The sequence below is a fragment of the Danio rerio genome, chromosome 4, assembly GCF_049306965.1.
Source record: "Danio rerio strain Tuebingen ecotype United States chromosome 4, GRCz12tu, whole genome shotgun sequence".
Taxonomy (NCBI): domain Eukaryota; kingdom Metazoa; phylum Chordata; class Actinopteri; order Cypriniformes; family Danionidae; genus Danio; species Danio rerio.
In genome coordinates this window covers 41,662,554-41,678,558 of record NC_133179.1, presented here as the reverse complement: position 1 = coordinate 41,678,558, position 16,005 = coordinate 41,662,554, and the positions used below count along the sequence as shown (strand labels likewise).

The following is a 16,005-nucleotide window of genomic DNA, read 5'->3' as shown; positions in this document are numbered from 1 at the left end:
TTTGGCTGCTTTGAATGGTCAAGGAATGATCCTTGTTTTATAAAAGCGGAAATGGTTTTGTTGTCATTTTGAGTTAAAAGTAATTATAAAAGGCCCTATAGTAAATAGTTTTCTCACTTTTAATTGTATAATAGTATCACAATATTTGAAGGTTTTTCCTCTCGTGAATTTACACAAGAAAAGCAGGCAAACAGTAAATTTAAGATCTGAAAAAGGTACACAGCAGCCTCTGGTGGATTCGTGAAAACAAAAACTGCAAAAAAACATACCTCCTGGGACGTATTTCATGTTAGCCAGAAATGTATACAGCGGTACACATCAATAAGGAGCCTGGGTTGGCGTATTTGCAGGATTTATGCAGTGAACCTTGCATACTTTCAATAACCCATTGATTAGTTAAATTATTAAATCCTCATCATCACCAAAGTTATGCTCACAACAACAAGTAATGGATTAATGAGTGTTGTTTCATGGTGTGTCCTTTAATCTGAATCTTGATTTTTTACTCTCAGGTTAGGCCTAATTCATAGTCATTTCAAATTACCTACAACTTAATCAGAGGTCTATTTTGTAGTGTGTTCCTGCTGAAAGTCTTAAAACTCTATAAATTGAAGCTTTGCTAGGCAGTATTTGTAATAAATTCATTTTTTTATTGCAACACTGTGAAATACTAATAAAAATTGAAAGGTAAAAACACTCAACAATTGAATAACAAAATACTTTCATCAGTATGCTCAGATTAGGAATGCTTTAAGGTCAGGGCTATCAGTGTTTGTCTCATTTTTGCCCTGCCTTTGTAGGAGGCAGTGGTTTAAAAGAATATGATACAATTCCGTCTGTAAAATGTAGCTCCTTGTTCATCTGAAAACACTGCACCAAAGATTGCTGACAGTAAAATCCTCCACTACTGAGTGCAATCTGGCCATAATGTAACTAATGGCTAGGCCCACACAGAATCTGCGCGCGCATAATTCCGCAGATTTCTAGCTTTATATATAACCATTATTAATTCTGTTTATTTACTTGAGTAAATGTGTAAATCTGAATTTATTCAGTAATTTATTACTTTTTATTTCATATATTAAGGTTTAAGTTATGATACTCCGCTGGATACTCCCAAAATAATTACGCAGAAATCTGCAGATTTTTACCAAAATTCTCCACAGAAATAGCAAAAAACGTCCGCAGATTCCGTCTGGCCCTGCTGATGGCTCCCTGGCCATTGTGAAGGAGGAGACGGAAAAGCGACAAAAATCTAATGCTTTTATTCATTCATTCATTTTCCTTATTCCATTTTTTTTCAGGGGTCGCCACAGTGAAATGAACCAGTGGATTTGATTAAATAAGTAAACATAAATTAAACAGGCAGCAGTGGTTCACTTAACTGAAAGCAAAACAAACATAAGCTACAGGCCTAGTTCTCTCTCTGGTTCCACTGCCGTACAGCATTCAAATCTTCCATAATGTTGGTTCGTCCAACAATCCAACTCCTAAAAATACTGTATATTTAAACCAATCAGAGGACAACTTCAAATCTGCTGAAGTGTGCCATATGCGTTAAGACTGTCAGATGTTTGGCCACTGTACTGTGCTAAAATAACAAAAATATTGTTTGTGTGTATTTAGGGGAAAATCAATAAGCTCTTTAATGAATATCTGTGTCAAAATGAGCAAGCTTCAGTGAAGAAATGTGAGGATCTCCTGCTGTCACTTTCAGCTACAATGACTGAAAAACACAAGCAAGGTTTCTATGCTAAACCTGGTGGCTATGATGTCTTCTGCAAAGATCTGGAGGACATTGTGAAGACGTACAAAAGCCAGGCTAAAAATGAAGTCCAGGTCTGTCCATATTATGCAGCATCAGGATTATTTATCATCTTTTCTCCTTATTATAGACTTTTGCGATGTGGGTGTTTATTAATTAAAGGTTTGGTTATACTAACGCTGTAACAGTGAGTCATTACTAGCTAAATATAACGCTTTACTTGAATGGGGGCTTTATAAGACATAAAACCTTTTTAGTCATGATAGTGTATGACACATTTCATGAAGGTAAATGAGATCTTATGCATGATTATGACAACTGTTATTACATTTTATTTGCTCAGTTATGGCATTTTAGATGCAAAGATGACTTTGTTCATGACAACTTGTTATGACACAAACAAATACAAAACAACCGGTTTTTGTCATTGTCATAACAACTTTTTGTTACCAAGATCACACAACTTGTCATAAATATAACATAACTATGAATATGATGAGGCCCTATTAAATGTCATGAATGTTATATTAACATCATTTATATGTTTTATTTTCTTTTACAGCTGTACAAGCTGAATTTTTCATTAAAATGAAATTAAATATTAAATACACTGTTAAAATGTCATAACAGAGCAAATGACATTTAATAACAGTTGTCATAAGCATGCATAAAATCTCATGCACATTATTTAGTCTTATTTATATAAAGGTTTTATGACAGTATTATGAACAGCACTTCAATTAAAGTTCAACAAACATTTAAGTGTATTTGATTTTTGTGTTTGCTTGTCATTTAAAAAGGCTCATTAATGGTCCATCTAAAATGTCTTTACCTGTAAGGATGTGCACAGTTTGTGTGAGTTAGTTAAGGGGTGGTGTTTGGATTAGAAAGCAGATGTTTTGTGTGTGTCAACAGGCTGAAATGGTCTTAGACAAGTTTCTGAAGCAGAAATCAGTGGATTCTAAAGCCATTCTGCAGGCTGACAAAAAACTGACTGAGAAGGAGAAAAAGATTAAAGGTGAGAGTTTTAACCTTTTCAAATCTTACATTTACCTTTTCTTAAAGGATCAGTTAACCACCAGCATGAACATGGCCTGATCAATTACTCAGACCTAGTGATGGCAGATTCACAAATGAATCCTTCTTTATAACCAGATCCAAACCTGATCAAACACAACAAAATCCACTAAGTAGGACATGAAGGAGCACTTGGTAATTAATGACAGGTGTGTTTGATTAAAATTGCAGCTGAACTCTGCAGGAAGGTAGATCTCCTGGAACAAGGTTGAGCATCTCTGTCCTAAGTGAACCAGTTCACCAAATCGAACTGAATCACTTGAAATGGTTTGCATTTCCAGTAAGCACAAATGACTTACTTTAAAACATGCCTGATACCCCTTCTGACTCCTTGAAATAAACCAATATTTCTAGCTATTCAGTTACTAGAACAGTACACTGAGTGATCAGCTGTGAAAAGAGAACTGATGATGATGATGATGACTGTGAGCTGAACATCAGATCTGCCCATGCCAACTACTAGAGTGGCTCTCACTGCAGTCAAGAATTACTCTGGTGCTTCTCTAATCTCATTTTTGGTACAATCAGTTGGAGCCAGGTCAGATAAACAGAACAGAATCAAAATCTGGTTTCATTTAGATGTGTCCGATTTGAGAATTGATGAGCTGATGATAACGCACATGCTAGTAAATTTTCATCTTTTAGCAAGTTAATAAACCTAAAGAGATGTGTTCTATATTTCTCAAAAGTATTTTTAGCATATCCTTTAACAAAAATGTAAAATACAAAATGTCTCTTGTGCTTCTCCAAGTACCATAACAATAATATTGTACCAAATACACATGATTTCTGAAATATTTGTAAATTTTTCTTTTAAAAAATAGCTTAAAGTTTTTTGAAAAGCATTACATTAAAGTTTATGCAGTCATGCTTTTAAATTAATTATCATTAATACTAGCAACAATAATGGTTTGTGAAGTTAAACATTATTTTTCATAAATAATCTAATATATTTTCAAGAATATTTAACCTAACACAGAAAAACAATGCTAAATATTAATCATTTAGACCACTGCACTGTAATGGATATCACTCAAATCTTGTTTTCAGGTAGAATCAGATACCGTTGCTTACAGATCAGCAGTACTAAATCAGGAACGTTTTTTTATTTTATTTTTTTCCAGATGAGATGTATAATACTGTGCATGTGTGATTCAACTGGTGTAGAATCAGTACCTTACTGCCTGACACCACAGCAGCATCTGAATCAAACTTCACTGATTTTGTGTTAATGATCTGCGAGCGCTGGCAAACCAAGCGCTTAAATGAGGGATTAAGCAAAATATACATTTATTTCATAAAATAACAATCAAAATGGAAATAAATAGTAATGGATCATGGCCTAGCATAAAGGGTTTCATGCTGCCTTTGTGTTGCAAAATTTAACTTTAAGAATCTTTTCAGATTATTATATTCTAACTTACTGAAATTATGATTGATGACTATTTATTGAGACCTAGCCTGGTACAACTGTCATTATGTCATTTTTTCATTCAAATAAACTGCCCAAAATATTTTCCTTAAAGTAAAACAGTCTGTTATTACCATATATTTTTGTCCTCCACTTTATGTCAATGGCCAGAGGAAATGGAGAAAGCAGTTCTGCTGCAACAGGAAATCAAAGCTAAAGAGGAGACACAACGGCAACTGATGGAGAAGATGGAGGCAGAGAAAAAGAGTAATGAAGAGCGGATAAAGCAGATGAAGGAGAAGATGGAGGAGGAGATGAAGCAGCAGCGGGAGGAGGCACAGCGTGCCCTGGACAGCAAACTAAGGGAGCAGGCGGCTCTGCTGGACAAGGGCTTTCAGGAGAAGGCAGACATGATGAGCAAGGAGATGAAGGAGTTCAAGAGACAGGCGTCAGAAGCTGAGAGTAACAGAGCTAGAGAGTTTAGAGAGCTGCTAGAAAACTCCAACAGGAGACACGAGAAGTCGATGGCTATGATGATGCAGCAGCACAGAGAGCAGATGCAGCAATTACAGAATATGCAGAACAGTTCTTCAGGGCTTCTTTGCCCCCTTCTTTTGCTCCTTGCTGCAGGGTCAGGTGGCAAAGGTAAACGATGTTGTTGTTGAGGTTCAGTCAGTTGTAATGCTACACAAATACACAAAAACTGCACCTATACAGGTGTCTAGAGATGGGCTTTAAGGTTGCTTAAGTCATGACCATCATACTAATCATTACCAGTTTGTAAATGTAAAAGAACTGTCAAGTGTCAGGCCAGTAAAGCATGCAGTGCCTCAAGGATCAGTTTTAGGCTCTTTGCTATTTTTATTGTAATCCAAACATAAAATTAAATTACAGATTGTTGGACTTCAAAGGGTCCAGAGCATGTTCAAAAATGGGTTTGGAGTCAATCTGTTAAAAATTATAAGTTTTATTTGCTCAAGCAGGACAGAAACCAAAAGTAACACTGCGCATGAGAGGTTAAACTCTAAACTCTCTTTCAGAGATGTTTCCTTTTTATACCACAGTACTCTATCATCCTTGTCTTCTGTGCATCTTCTCTTGACGGTTGACCTCTAAGGCAGATGTCACCTTAGTTTTGCAGTACTTCTTCATTCTGGGCACGCGATTTGCTGTTCTTTGCAATACTACTTCTCTATTTCTGTGCAGTTTCACAATAATCAACACTTTATAGGTTGATTGCTAAAGCCCTTTCATGTGTAATGGGGCGATCCCCAAAGGGGAGGGGTTTCCCACTCGTATGCGTGTAGTGGGGGATCCCCAAGGGGGAGGGGTTTCCTCACTATGCTTAGGTGAATGGAGTTAGAAATTAAGCTCGCCACCCCTTTAAAAGTGTGGAGGTTTTGCTTCCGTTATCTCCCTGGCATGGAATAGTGGCAGTGTGTTGAGTGCGTGCAAACTTTTGATGTGCGTTAAGCATTGAGCGTTGAGCAGTAAGCCTGCAGTGTTTAGAAAAACCTGTAATTCTGTGTCTTTGGCCTGCGGAAGTGCAATCGCATCAGCAAGTAACGGTATGTCTCTGTTTATGTCTCTGGCTATTTCTGGCGAGTTTTAGAGCTGTTAATTAATAATAAATAATTCTTTTAGCTACATCCATGTATGATTGGTGGATTGCTCACCATTTGCGTTAAGAGCCAGTTGACTGGGCTGCGGGTAAGTTTCTATTTGAGAGTCTGTAAATGTTTTATCTAGAAACATGATTTTAAAACGTTAACATGCGAATGAATATTGACTGGTTGTTTTATAGAGAGCCCGTTGCTGTTTTGCTGCTGTCTGGCGACCCGTTTGTGCTACGGAGGGGCGATTTCACTTTCCTTCTCGGCACCTGATTGTGTGTGACTCGGTTGCGTCAAGGCAGTGTGTGTGTGTGTGTGTGTGTGTGTGTGTGTAGGATTGTGTGTGTGTGGGTGTGAGCGCGCCCTTATTGTGCGAGGGTGCGCTAAATTCTTTCGACGTTGGCGCGGTTGTGAGTGTGCGTGTATGTGTGCAGTGTTGTGATTTAACTATTTGGTGGGTTTGTATTTTGTTTGTGTAAATTGCTAAGGGCTGTTATTGTTCAACCTACATTTCAATACTAACAGTAAGGATTACCTTATATGGGGAGGGTTGTGTTATTTTGGCTTTGTTTGTTATGCGGGTGGTTTGTTTTGAGTGCGGGTTAGTTTCTCTTTATTAATGAGTGTTTTGTTTTGAAGGTTTCGTTGCACTGGAGTGTGGCATTTTCCTCTTTTTCCTTTTGATCTTTCCCAATGGTATATCCTGTGTAATATTGAGTGTGAGAGCAGTGGCCACTGACAACCATTATACAAACCATTGTATTGTTTTGTGACTTATTGTAATTGATTATCTGTTTTATATGATTACATTTTAAAGAAAACTCTTTAAGTGTCTAATAAAAGATTGTTTGTACACATCTCTGCTTTATTTCCATTTGTTTGGAGAAAACCTGAAGTTGTGGGTAGTAAAGTGAACCTCTATTTGGTTATATTCAGTACAGTACGGGCCCCGGCCACATTTGGCGTAGTCGGCAGGGTTCCTTTACAAGCAGGGGTGTGTACTCAATCCTTGGGCACTTTGTGTGTTTGTTGAGACCTTTTTTTATTATTTCGTTTCATTTTGTTGTTTATTGTGAATGCTTTTGTGTGAGTGTGGTTGTTTTACAGCAGCAAAACAGCACCGGGCAGTGATTTAAAGGAAGCCTTCCAAGACTCACCGCTGTTCAGGTTATTAGTGAGTATTTGTTTTGTTTTCTGTATTTTTTTTTTTTTGTTTTGTTTTTTTTCTTTACCTTAATGATGGAGAGTGAGTTGGATGAGCTGCGCAGGCAGGTTCAGTCCCTGCAATCGGAGAATGAACAGTTACAGCATCAAGCTAACTCTGCAGCCAGGCCTTCGGTGAGTGCTAGTTCTGTTGTTGATACCAATGCCCATGCCTCTGGTGTGTCAGATGCTTCTAGACCCATAGCAGAGCGTATTATTCTTATTCCTAGAGAGCGACGATGTTCCACGTTTAGTGGAAGGGGAGATGAGGATGTGTTTGAGTGGATAGAGGAGATGAAGAGTAATTTACGGGCCAGAAATTTACCAGCAAGGGAAGAAGCCCTTTTTATCCTTGATCATCTGGGTGGGTCTGCTAGAAGTGAAATTAAATTTAGACCAAGGGTTGAGAGAGAGGATCCAGAAAAGGTGTTTTCAGTGTTAAGAGAGTTATATGGATGTGCATACTCTTATATCTCCCTCCAGGAGCAGTTTTTTTCTCGTAAACAGGAAGAAGGCGAGTCCTTGCAAGATTTTTCACATGCCCTGTTCGCTTTGATGGAGAAGGTTGTACAATGTGCTCCGGGTGGTGTCCCTAATTCTGCTATCTTACTTAGGGATCAATTTGTAGAACACGTTGTTGACAATAGTCTATGTCGTGAGCTTAAGCGTTATGTTCGGCTCCATCCACAGTCCACTATTCTGGATGTAAGGAAGGAGGCAATTAGGTGGGTTGATGAGGGATTTCGTCCTGATACGCGTGAACGAAGTCATTCTGTCCCCTCCCTTGCTACCCAGTATAGGGTTCAAGGACATGGTCCACCATCAAGCAGTCGAGGTAATTCAACAGAGATAGCTGAATTAAAGGAGATGTTAAAGGCCCAACAAGAGCAACTTAATCGGCTCACTCAAGGCCTGCAGCAGCTGCAGTCCCAGCATGCAGGTAATCCATCTAGGCGGGTGAACCCTATTATCTGCAGACGCTGTAACCAACCAGGGCATATTGCCCGGAATTGTATAGTGGATTTTCGTAGATCCACTGAACAGCCGAGGGTGGTGTCACAGCAGAGTAATGCAGTGGGTGCTAGTAGGCCGTCGGAAAACTTCAACCCCCTGAATTGTTGAGCCACACTTCAGGAGGGGTAGCCACTGGCTCACAGCCCTCTGAGTTGAAAGGGAAGCAAGCACTTTGTAAGTTAGTAGGTAATTGTCCTTCTGTCACTATTACTATGGGTGGGGTAGAGGTTCCATGTTTACTGGACACTGGGTCCATGGTGACAACTATTTCAGAGGGATTTTTTTTCCAACATTTTGAGCCTTGGGGCAAAGAGAAGTTACAACGCTGTGGATGGCTCCAGCTACGTGCTGCAAATGGTTTAGAAATACCTTATTTGGGTTACCTGGAGTTAGATTTTGTTGTTCTTGGGAAGAACATCCAGAATAAGGGGGTACTTGTGGTGAAAGACCTGCCCAATTCCTTACCAGGTGGGTTTCCTGGGCTGTTGGGCATGAATGTCATTCAGGAGTGTTTTAGGGAGTTGTTTAGTCAGCATGGTTCCAGTCTTTTTGATCTCCCTACTGTGCGGGAGGTTCCTGCATGGTATTCTGCTTTGCAGTATTGTAGGGAGACTGAAACTGACAATTGTGAGATTACAGAAAGATTGGCTAGGGTTGGGGGTCGAGAAGCAGTGCGAATCCCTGCTGATTCGTTGCGTTTTGTGCCTGTCACATTTTCCTTACCCATAGGCCCTTCACCTTTATTGCTTTTTGAGCCACTAGGGATGGAGAATTCACTTCCGGCTGGTCTACTGGCCTCTGTATCTTTAGTACCAATTGTTCGGGGTGTGGCTTTTGTACCCATAGTTAATGTGGGGGAACAGGATTCCCTGTTGCAGCCGCATGTAGTAGTAGGGACATTGTGTAAAGTTCAGACTGTTCCACAGCTAGATGTTATGACTCCACCAGAGGAACAGGCCCATCTTCAAGCAACAACTGCATTGCAAATGGTGAGAGGGGACACAGTGGAGGAGGCCATCCATACTTTGGATCTGCCTCAGCTGTCTTTGGATCAGCAGGCTCAGGTTAAATCTCTGCTGAGTAAATATAGATCTGTTTTTTCAGCTCATGAGGGTGATTTGGGTTGTACTGAGCTCATAACTCATCAGATTCCTTTGCTTGATAGTGAGCCAATACGGCAGAGATATCGACGCTTGCCCCCTTCTGATTATGAGGCAGTTAAGGAGCATATTCACCAGTTGTTGCAGAATCAGGTGATTAGAGAGAGCTCTAGCCCGTATGCCTCTCCAATTGTGATTGTGCGGAAAAAAGATGGGCAGATTCGTCTTTGTGTTGACTATAGGCAGTTGAATGGTAAGACGCGGAAGGATGCTTTCCCTCTGCCACGAATTGAAGAATCACTGGATGCCCTGAGTGGAGCCCAATGGTTTTCCACATTGGATCTTGCCAGTGGCTATAATCAAGTACCAGTGGCAGAGGGAGATAAGTGTAAGACCGCTTTTTGCACGCCCTTTGGGCTATTTGAATTTAATCGAATGCCCTTTGGGTTGTGCAATGCCCCTAGTACCTTTCAACGCCTTATGGAGCGCATGTTTGGGGACCAAAGGTTCCAGACTTTGTTACTCTATTTAGACGACATCATAATTTTTTCGTCCACTATTGCACAACACTTGGAGAGGCTGGAAATGGTTTTTGTTCGACTGCAGCGAGAGGGTCTTAAGGCCAAACTAGAGAAATGTTGCTTTTTCCAACAAAAAGTAAGTTACTTGGGGCATGTAGTGTCTAAGGAGGGGGTATCAACTGACCCAGCCAAGATTAGTGTGGTGGCAGAGTGGAAGCGTCCAACTAATGTGACTGAGTTGAGGTCCTTTTTAGGCTTTACAAGTTATTACAGACGCTTTGTAGAGGGATTTGCACGGTTAGCAGCCCCGTTACATCGCCTTGTTGCAGATTTGGTGGGGACAAAGAAGAAGAGGGGTTCAGGAAAGTCAATTGAAAGTTGTTGGACCGAGGATTGTGAACTGGGCTTTCAAAATTTGAAGCAGCGACTGGTGACTGCTCCTGTACTGACTTATGCAGATTTCTCTCTCCCGTTTGTGTTGGAAATTGATGCGAGTCATTCTGGGTTAGGGGCTGTGCTGAGTCAGGAGAAGGATGGGAAGCTGAGGCCAGTTGCTTATGCTAGCCGGGGGCTTCGTCCCACAGAAAGAAATATGCAAAACTATAGCTCCATGAAATTGGAGCTATTGGCATTAAAATGGGCGCTAACCGAAAAGTTTAGGGACTACCTCTTAGGACAGAAGTGTGTAGTGTACACAGATAACAATCCCTTGAGTTATCTTAGGACAGCCAAGTTGGGTGCTTTAGAGCAGCGCTGGGCTTCTCAGCTTGCAGCTTTTGATTTTGATATCCGATATCGTCCAGGCCGTGTTAACGGTAATGCAGATGCCTTGTCCCGTCAGTATACAGCGCTACCATCTTCACAGAACGATTGTGGCACCACTTTGCCTGCAGTGTTGGTAGAACTTCTGCATAAGGAACCGGTAGTATTGGCACAAAACACCATCTCTGTTTTCCCTACCACTTCAACTGTAGATTTGCAACGGGAGCAGGAGCGGGATTCAGTTATTGGCCCAGTGCTCAACTTTTTCTCTTCTAAAGTGTATCCAACTAAAGAGCAACGTCAGGCTATGTCCAATAGATGTCGGGAACTGCTACGTCAGTGGAGCAGGTTATTTAAGAGAGATGGGTTGCTATATCGTCATCTAAAACTGCCTGGTGGGGGGGAGGAAATAGATCAGTTGCTGCTCCCTGAGGTTTTGCAGGCAGAGGTTTTTCAGCAATTGCATGGCTCTCATGGTCATCAAGGTAGAGAGCGTACCTATGAGCTGATACGCAACAGATGTTATTGGCCTGGGATGGAGGCTGATGTTCGAAAGAGGTGCCAGGAATGTAGTCAGTGTGCAGTCTCAAAGTTAAACCAGCCACTAGCCCGTGCACCTATGGGCCATTTGCTGGCATCAAGACCAAATCAAATCTTGGCAGTTGATTTTACTACATTGGAGCGGGCTAGTGATGGGCGAGAACATGTCCTGGTGATTACAGATGTGTTTTCAAAATACACTCAAGCTGTGCCCACACGGGATCAGAAAGCAATCACAGTAGCTAACATCTTGATCCACGAGTGGTTTTATAGGTTTGGGGTACCTGCGCAGATTCACTCAGATCAAGGTCGAAATTTTGAGGGTGCAGTGGTCTCTCAGCTTTGTCAGTTGTATGGGGTTCAGAAGACTCGCACTGTTCCATATCACCCTCAGGGAAATGGGCAGTGCGAGCGTTTTAATCGAACCCTTCATGACTTATTACGTACATTGTCTGTGGAACAAAAGACGTCATGGACTTGCCATATCGCACAGGTATGTTTTGCCTATAATACAACGCCTCACCAGACTACTGGTGAGTCGCCGTATTTCTTGATGTTTGGGCAGGTTCCTAGACTTCCAGTTGATTTCTTGCTCACAGCTGTGGATGCACCTGTCAGTGGGCAGGTAAAAGATTGGGTGGATGAGCATAGAGAGACCCTAAAAGAAACGTATAGCAGAGTGAGGGCTCGGCTGAATAGAGCCGCAGAACTTCGTAGGAAACGCCATGGTCAGGTAGGAAAGGAGTCTGCATTGCAAGAAGGCCAAGAAGTTTATTTGCTTGACCAAGGTGTTCGTGGTCGTCATAAAATTCAAAATCATTGGTCCAGCACTGTTTACAAAGTGGTCCAATCCCCGATAGGTAAGGGTGGTGTATACACCATAGTAGAGGCTGATAATCCCTCTCGGGTGAAGCAGGTGCATAGGTCCCATTTAAGGTTAGTACCTAATACAGGAGGCTCGCGGCACGTGGTTGAACCAGAAATGGGAGTGTCAGAAGATAATTGGGATAAGGTTTTAGACTCCTCAGTGGCAGTGGATGAGGTAGATGATTTGGACGTAGTCCTTATAGGGGTTAACCCTTTTGCCTCAGGTGTAGTCGAGGTAGAGCCACCATTGGAGCAGGAAAGGTTGGTGAGTGCAGAGACTCCTCTCCCTGCTATTAATCCCCCAAGGGAAACAACAGAGGGCGATAGGCGACGAACTACTAGGGCCACTGCCGGAAAACATTCAAACCCGCATCATTTGCCAAGGGCTGCAGTAGTCGTTCAACATGTACATCTAAATAGAGAGGGGGTGGATGTCTCATTGCAACCTAGTCAGGCTCAGAATAGTCCTTTCCGTCCATGGTTGTAAGTAGTATCATCGGGACGATGATAGAAAAGCCAGGGGTAAATGTAATGGGGCGATCCCCAAAGGGGAGGGGTTTCCCACTCGTATGCGTGTAGTGGGGGATCCCCAAGGGGGAGGGGTTTCCTCACTATGCTTAGGTGAATGGAGTTAGAAATTAAGCTCGCCACCCCTTTAAAAGTGTGGAGGTTTTGCTTCCGTTATCTCCCTGGCATGGAATAGTGGCAGTGTGTTGAGTGCGTGCAAACTTTTGATGTGCGTTAAGCATTGAGCGTTGAGCAGTAAGCCTGCAGTGTTTAGAAAAACCTGTAATTCTGTGTCTTTGGCCTGCGGAAGTGCAATCGCATCAGCAAGTAACGGTATGTCTCTGTTTATGTCTCTGGCTATTTCTGGCGAGTTTTAGAGCTGTTAATTAATAATAAATAATTCTTTTAGCTACATCCATGTATGATTGGTGGATTGCTCACCATTTGCGTTAAGAGCCAGTTGACTGGGCTGCGGGTAAGTTTCTATTTGAGAGTCTGTAAATGTTTTATCTAGAAACATGATTTTAAAACGTTAACATGCGAATGAATATTGACTGGTTGTTTTATAGAGAGCCCGTTGCTGTTTTGCTGCTGTCTGGCGACCCGTTTGTGCTACGGAGGGGCGATTTCACTTTCCTTCTCGGCACCTGATTGTGTGTGACTCGGTTGCGTCAAGGCAGTGTGTGTGTGTGTGTGTGTGTGTGTGTGTAGGATTGTGTGTGTGTGGGTGTGAGCGCGCCCTTATTGTGCGAGGGTGCGCTAAATTCTTTCGACGTTGGCGCGGTTGTGAGTGTGCGTGTATGTGTGCAGTGTTGTGATTTAACTATTTGGTGGGTTTGTATTTTGTTTGTGTAAATTGCTAAGGGCTGTTATTGTTCAACCTACATTTCAATACTAACAGTAAGGATTACCTTATATGGGGAGGGTTGTGTTATTTTGGCTTTGTTTGTTATGCGGGTGGTTTGTTTTGAGTGCGGGTTAGTTTCTCTTTATTAATGAGTGTTTTGTTTTGAAGGTTTCGTTGCACTGGAGTGTGGCATTTTCCTCTTTTTCCTTTTGATCTTTCCCAATGGTATATCCTGTGTAATATTGAGTGTGAGAGCAGTGGCCACTGACAACCATTATACAAACCATTGTATTGTTTTGTGACTTATTGTAATTGATTATCTGTTTTATATGATTACATTTTAAAGAAAACTCTTTAAGTGTCTAATAAAAGATTGTTTGTACACATCTCTGCTTTATTTCCATTTGTTTGGAGAAAACCTGAAGTTGTGGGTAGTAAAGTGAACCTCTATTTGGTTATATTCAGTACAGTACGGGCCCCGGCCACACATGCATGAAAAACATGATAATAAGTGATAATGATATGATTAAAGGTTAAAGGGTCGTCTGTGCTCATCGAAGGAGTGGGTATCTGGATGATGACCACACCAGGATTAGAAAATATCCTTTCTGTGATATGATTATTAATACCTTTGCAATGGAGAATTGTTCAGGTGCATAGATTATATAATGACTTGTCTTCCCTCTTTAGAGTAAAACTAGAATCATATGTGTGATATGAATGATATTGCTTTATCTGTATGCCAAGTTATTTGCTTCTTTAAAATCTTCAGGTCTATTCTAGAGGTCATGGAGACCTCTCATGTGGAACTGGACGTTTGATGTTACTTAAACAGCTGTCAGTACATGTGAATTCTGCTGTCTTCTATTCTATATTAAATGAGAAAGACTTTCTATGTATTAGCTGCCAGTAAAAAGATGTTTATTGTGCCATTCTGTCAAGATGCCTATTAGATTGCAGGACATCCTATAAGTTGATAATCAATCTTTATGTATGTGTGTGTGTGTGTGTGTGTGTTCTTCATTAGAGGAGTCTAGAAGACTGTAGTTAAATTTCTGATCATCCTGACAATAGAAATATCCTGTTATATTATGTCTGACATCTGGTTTGCTTGTCGCCTAATGCCAAATTTACATTGCATGATTTTCCTAAATATCAGATGTGATGGCACTATTACTGCTGAAAAGTTGAGCTGAGACAGAGATTTTGGAGCACAATACACTGCCTTTTTTCAGGGAGGCTTATGCATATTTCAGTAAGACAATGCAAAACCAAATTCTGCACACATTATAAAGTCCTGTCAGCGGAGGAAGAGGATACAGGTAATTGACTGGCCTGCCTGCAGTCCCGACCTATCTCTGATAGAGAATGTGTGGCGCATTGTCAAGACCCTGTACTATTGTCTACCTTAAGACTTGTTTGGGAAAAAGAATGGGAAAAATTACACCTGAAACACTTCATCACTTGTTGTCTTCATTCCCAAAACGTCGTCTAAGGGTTGTGAAAAGGAATGTCAACATTACAAAGTGGTAAATGTTTACTGTTCCAACTTTTCTTGAAATATGTTGCAACAACCAAAATTGGAACACATTTATTTAAAATAATCATTAAAAAAACACGAGGAACACGTTAAATATTTTTTTTGTATTGTCTGCAATGAAATGCAAATTTTTTGGAAATCTTTTTTTGTATTATTATTTGCGATTTCCATACTGTCCCAACTCTTTCTGATTTGGGTTTGTATTATTACTAATTATATATTTATTTCACTATAGTTGAAGCACTCAAAATTTAGAAAAAAGTTTACCAATGCTGCGATTATTTGAGAAAAAATAAATATAAAAGGTTGCATTTTTTTTAAAGCACAGTATTTCATGTGAATGTAGTTTAAAATATTATTTATTCTAGTGATCAAAGCTTTCCTCATTACTTTAGTCCATAAAAATCATTCAGGAATTATTGTAATACGCTTGATAAATGCCCAAAAAACACTTTTTATTACAACAGTTTTATTAAAACAGTTACAATTTATTAGAATGTAAGGATGGCTAAGTCTCTCCATAATATCAGAACCTGAGAACTTATGGAATTCCACGAAACAAGACGATGATAATTGTCAGGAACTAAAACAATAAACTTTAAAATCTGAGAAGAAGATCAGCTAGGAAACCAATAGTTCATGCATCTCGATCATGCATCCTTTGCCCTCGACTTTACCTTCTCCACCAGAGCAGCTCACTTATGATCTACAATAATATTGTGTATCTTGTGGCTCTGTATTCATGTCTGATGTCAATATGATTAATGACGCAAACAGTGAAATTGAGTGAAAATAGACGAATACTGATGTGTTTTGTGTTTCTGGAATACTTTGCTGGACAGTAGCCATCAGAGTCCAAAATAAACCACTGGATGGACAAACAAGGGTGGATGTCAAACATCCCACATGCTGCAGTGGTTCAGAAGCAGTGGAAGCCTGTTGTTAGGTTGGACTTTATCAACAGCAGTTTTGTGCATAAAATGATTTTGTCTCAACACTGGAAAGGGCTGACTGTCAGGCCCGTCCTTGACAAGAGCGATGGTGTTTTCACCAAAAGACCCTTTCACCAAAAGGCTGTATGTCCTTAATGATAGAGACATCATTCTCTTCATTGCTACAAAATACATTTTGAGTGATGAGGAGTTATTCTATGATTATTGCTCAAAGAGGAGATCTTTTGTCAGGAAAGGGCTGGATGTGAAACAACATCTTTCCATCACCCATACTCACTCACTTCT

The 16,005-nt window shown here is 40.5% G+C and overlaps 2 protein-coding genes across 3 annotated transcripts; both read left to right on the top strand.

The window, feature by feature from the left end:
- The first annotated feature begins 2,603 nt into the window (after nt 1-2,603).
- LOC141381703 (uncharacterized) lies at nt 2,604-14,858 on the top strand. The gene is made up of 3 exons (XM_073948034.1): nt 2,604-2,783; nt 4,425-5,509; nt 13,642-14,858. The coding sequence occupies exons 1-2, from the start codon at nt 2,660-2,662 to the stop codon at nt 4,916-4,918; spliced, it is 618 nt and encodes a 205-aa protein (XP_073804135.1). The 5' UTR covers nt 2,604-2,659; the 3' UTR covers nt 4,919-5,509; nt 13,642-14,858.
- Nucleotides 5,581-8,191, top strand: LOC137490952 (uncharacterized). 2 transcript variants are annotated; one of them, XM_073947788.1, is made up of 3 exons: nt 5,581-5,821; nt 5,898-5,963; nt 6,058-8,191. In XM_073947788.1, the coding sequence occupies exon 3, from the start codon at nt 7,103-7,105 to the stop codon at nt 8,189-8,191; it is 1,089 nt and encodes a 362-aa protein (XP_073803889.1). In that variant the 5' UTR covers nt 5,581-5,821; nt 5,898-5,963; nt 6,058-7,102. The 2 variants fall into 2 exon arrangements, with proteins under 2 accessions (XP_073803889.1, XP_073803888.1); XM_073947787.1 differs by having other exon boundaries at nt 5,581-5,963.
- Nucleotides 14,859-16,005: the final 1,147 nt, after the last annotated feature.

What these genes read in the sequence shown, in the direction of transcription:
- LOC137490952 (XM_073947788.1), top strand. Translation starts at nt 7,103, where the DNA reads ATGATGGAGAGTGAGTTGGATGAGCTGCGCAGGCAGGTTCAGTCCCTG.
- LOC141381703 (XM_073948034.1), top strand. Translation starts at nt 2,660, where the DNA reads ATGTTTTGTGTGTGTCAACAGGCTGAAATGGTCTTAGACAAGTTTCTG. An exon ending in GAAGGAGAAAAAGATTAAAG is followed by an intron (nt 2,784 to 4,424) that starts GTGAGAGTTTTA and finishes GTCAATGGCCAG; the next exon opens with AGGAAATGGAGAAAGCAGTT.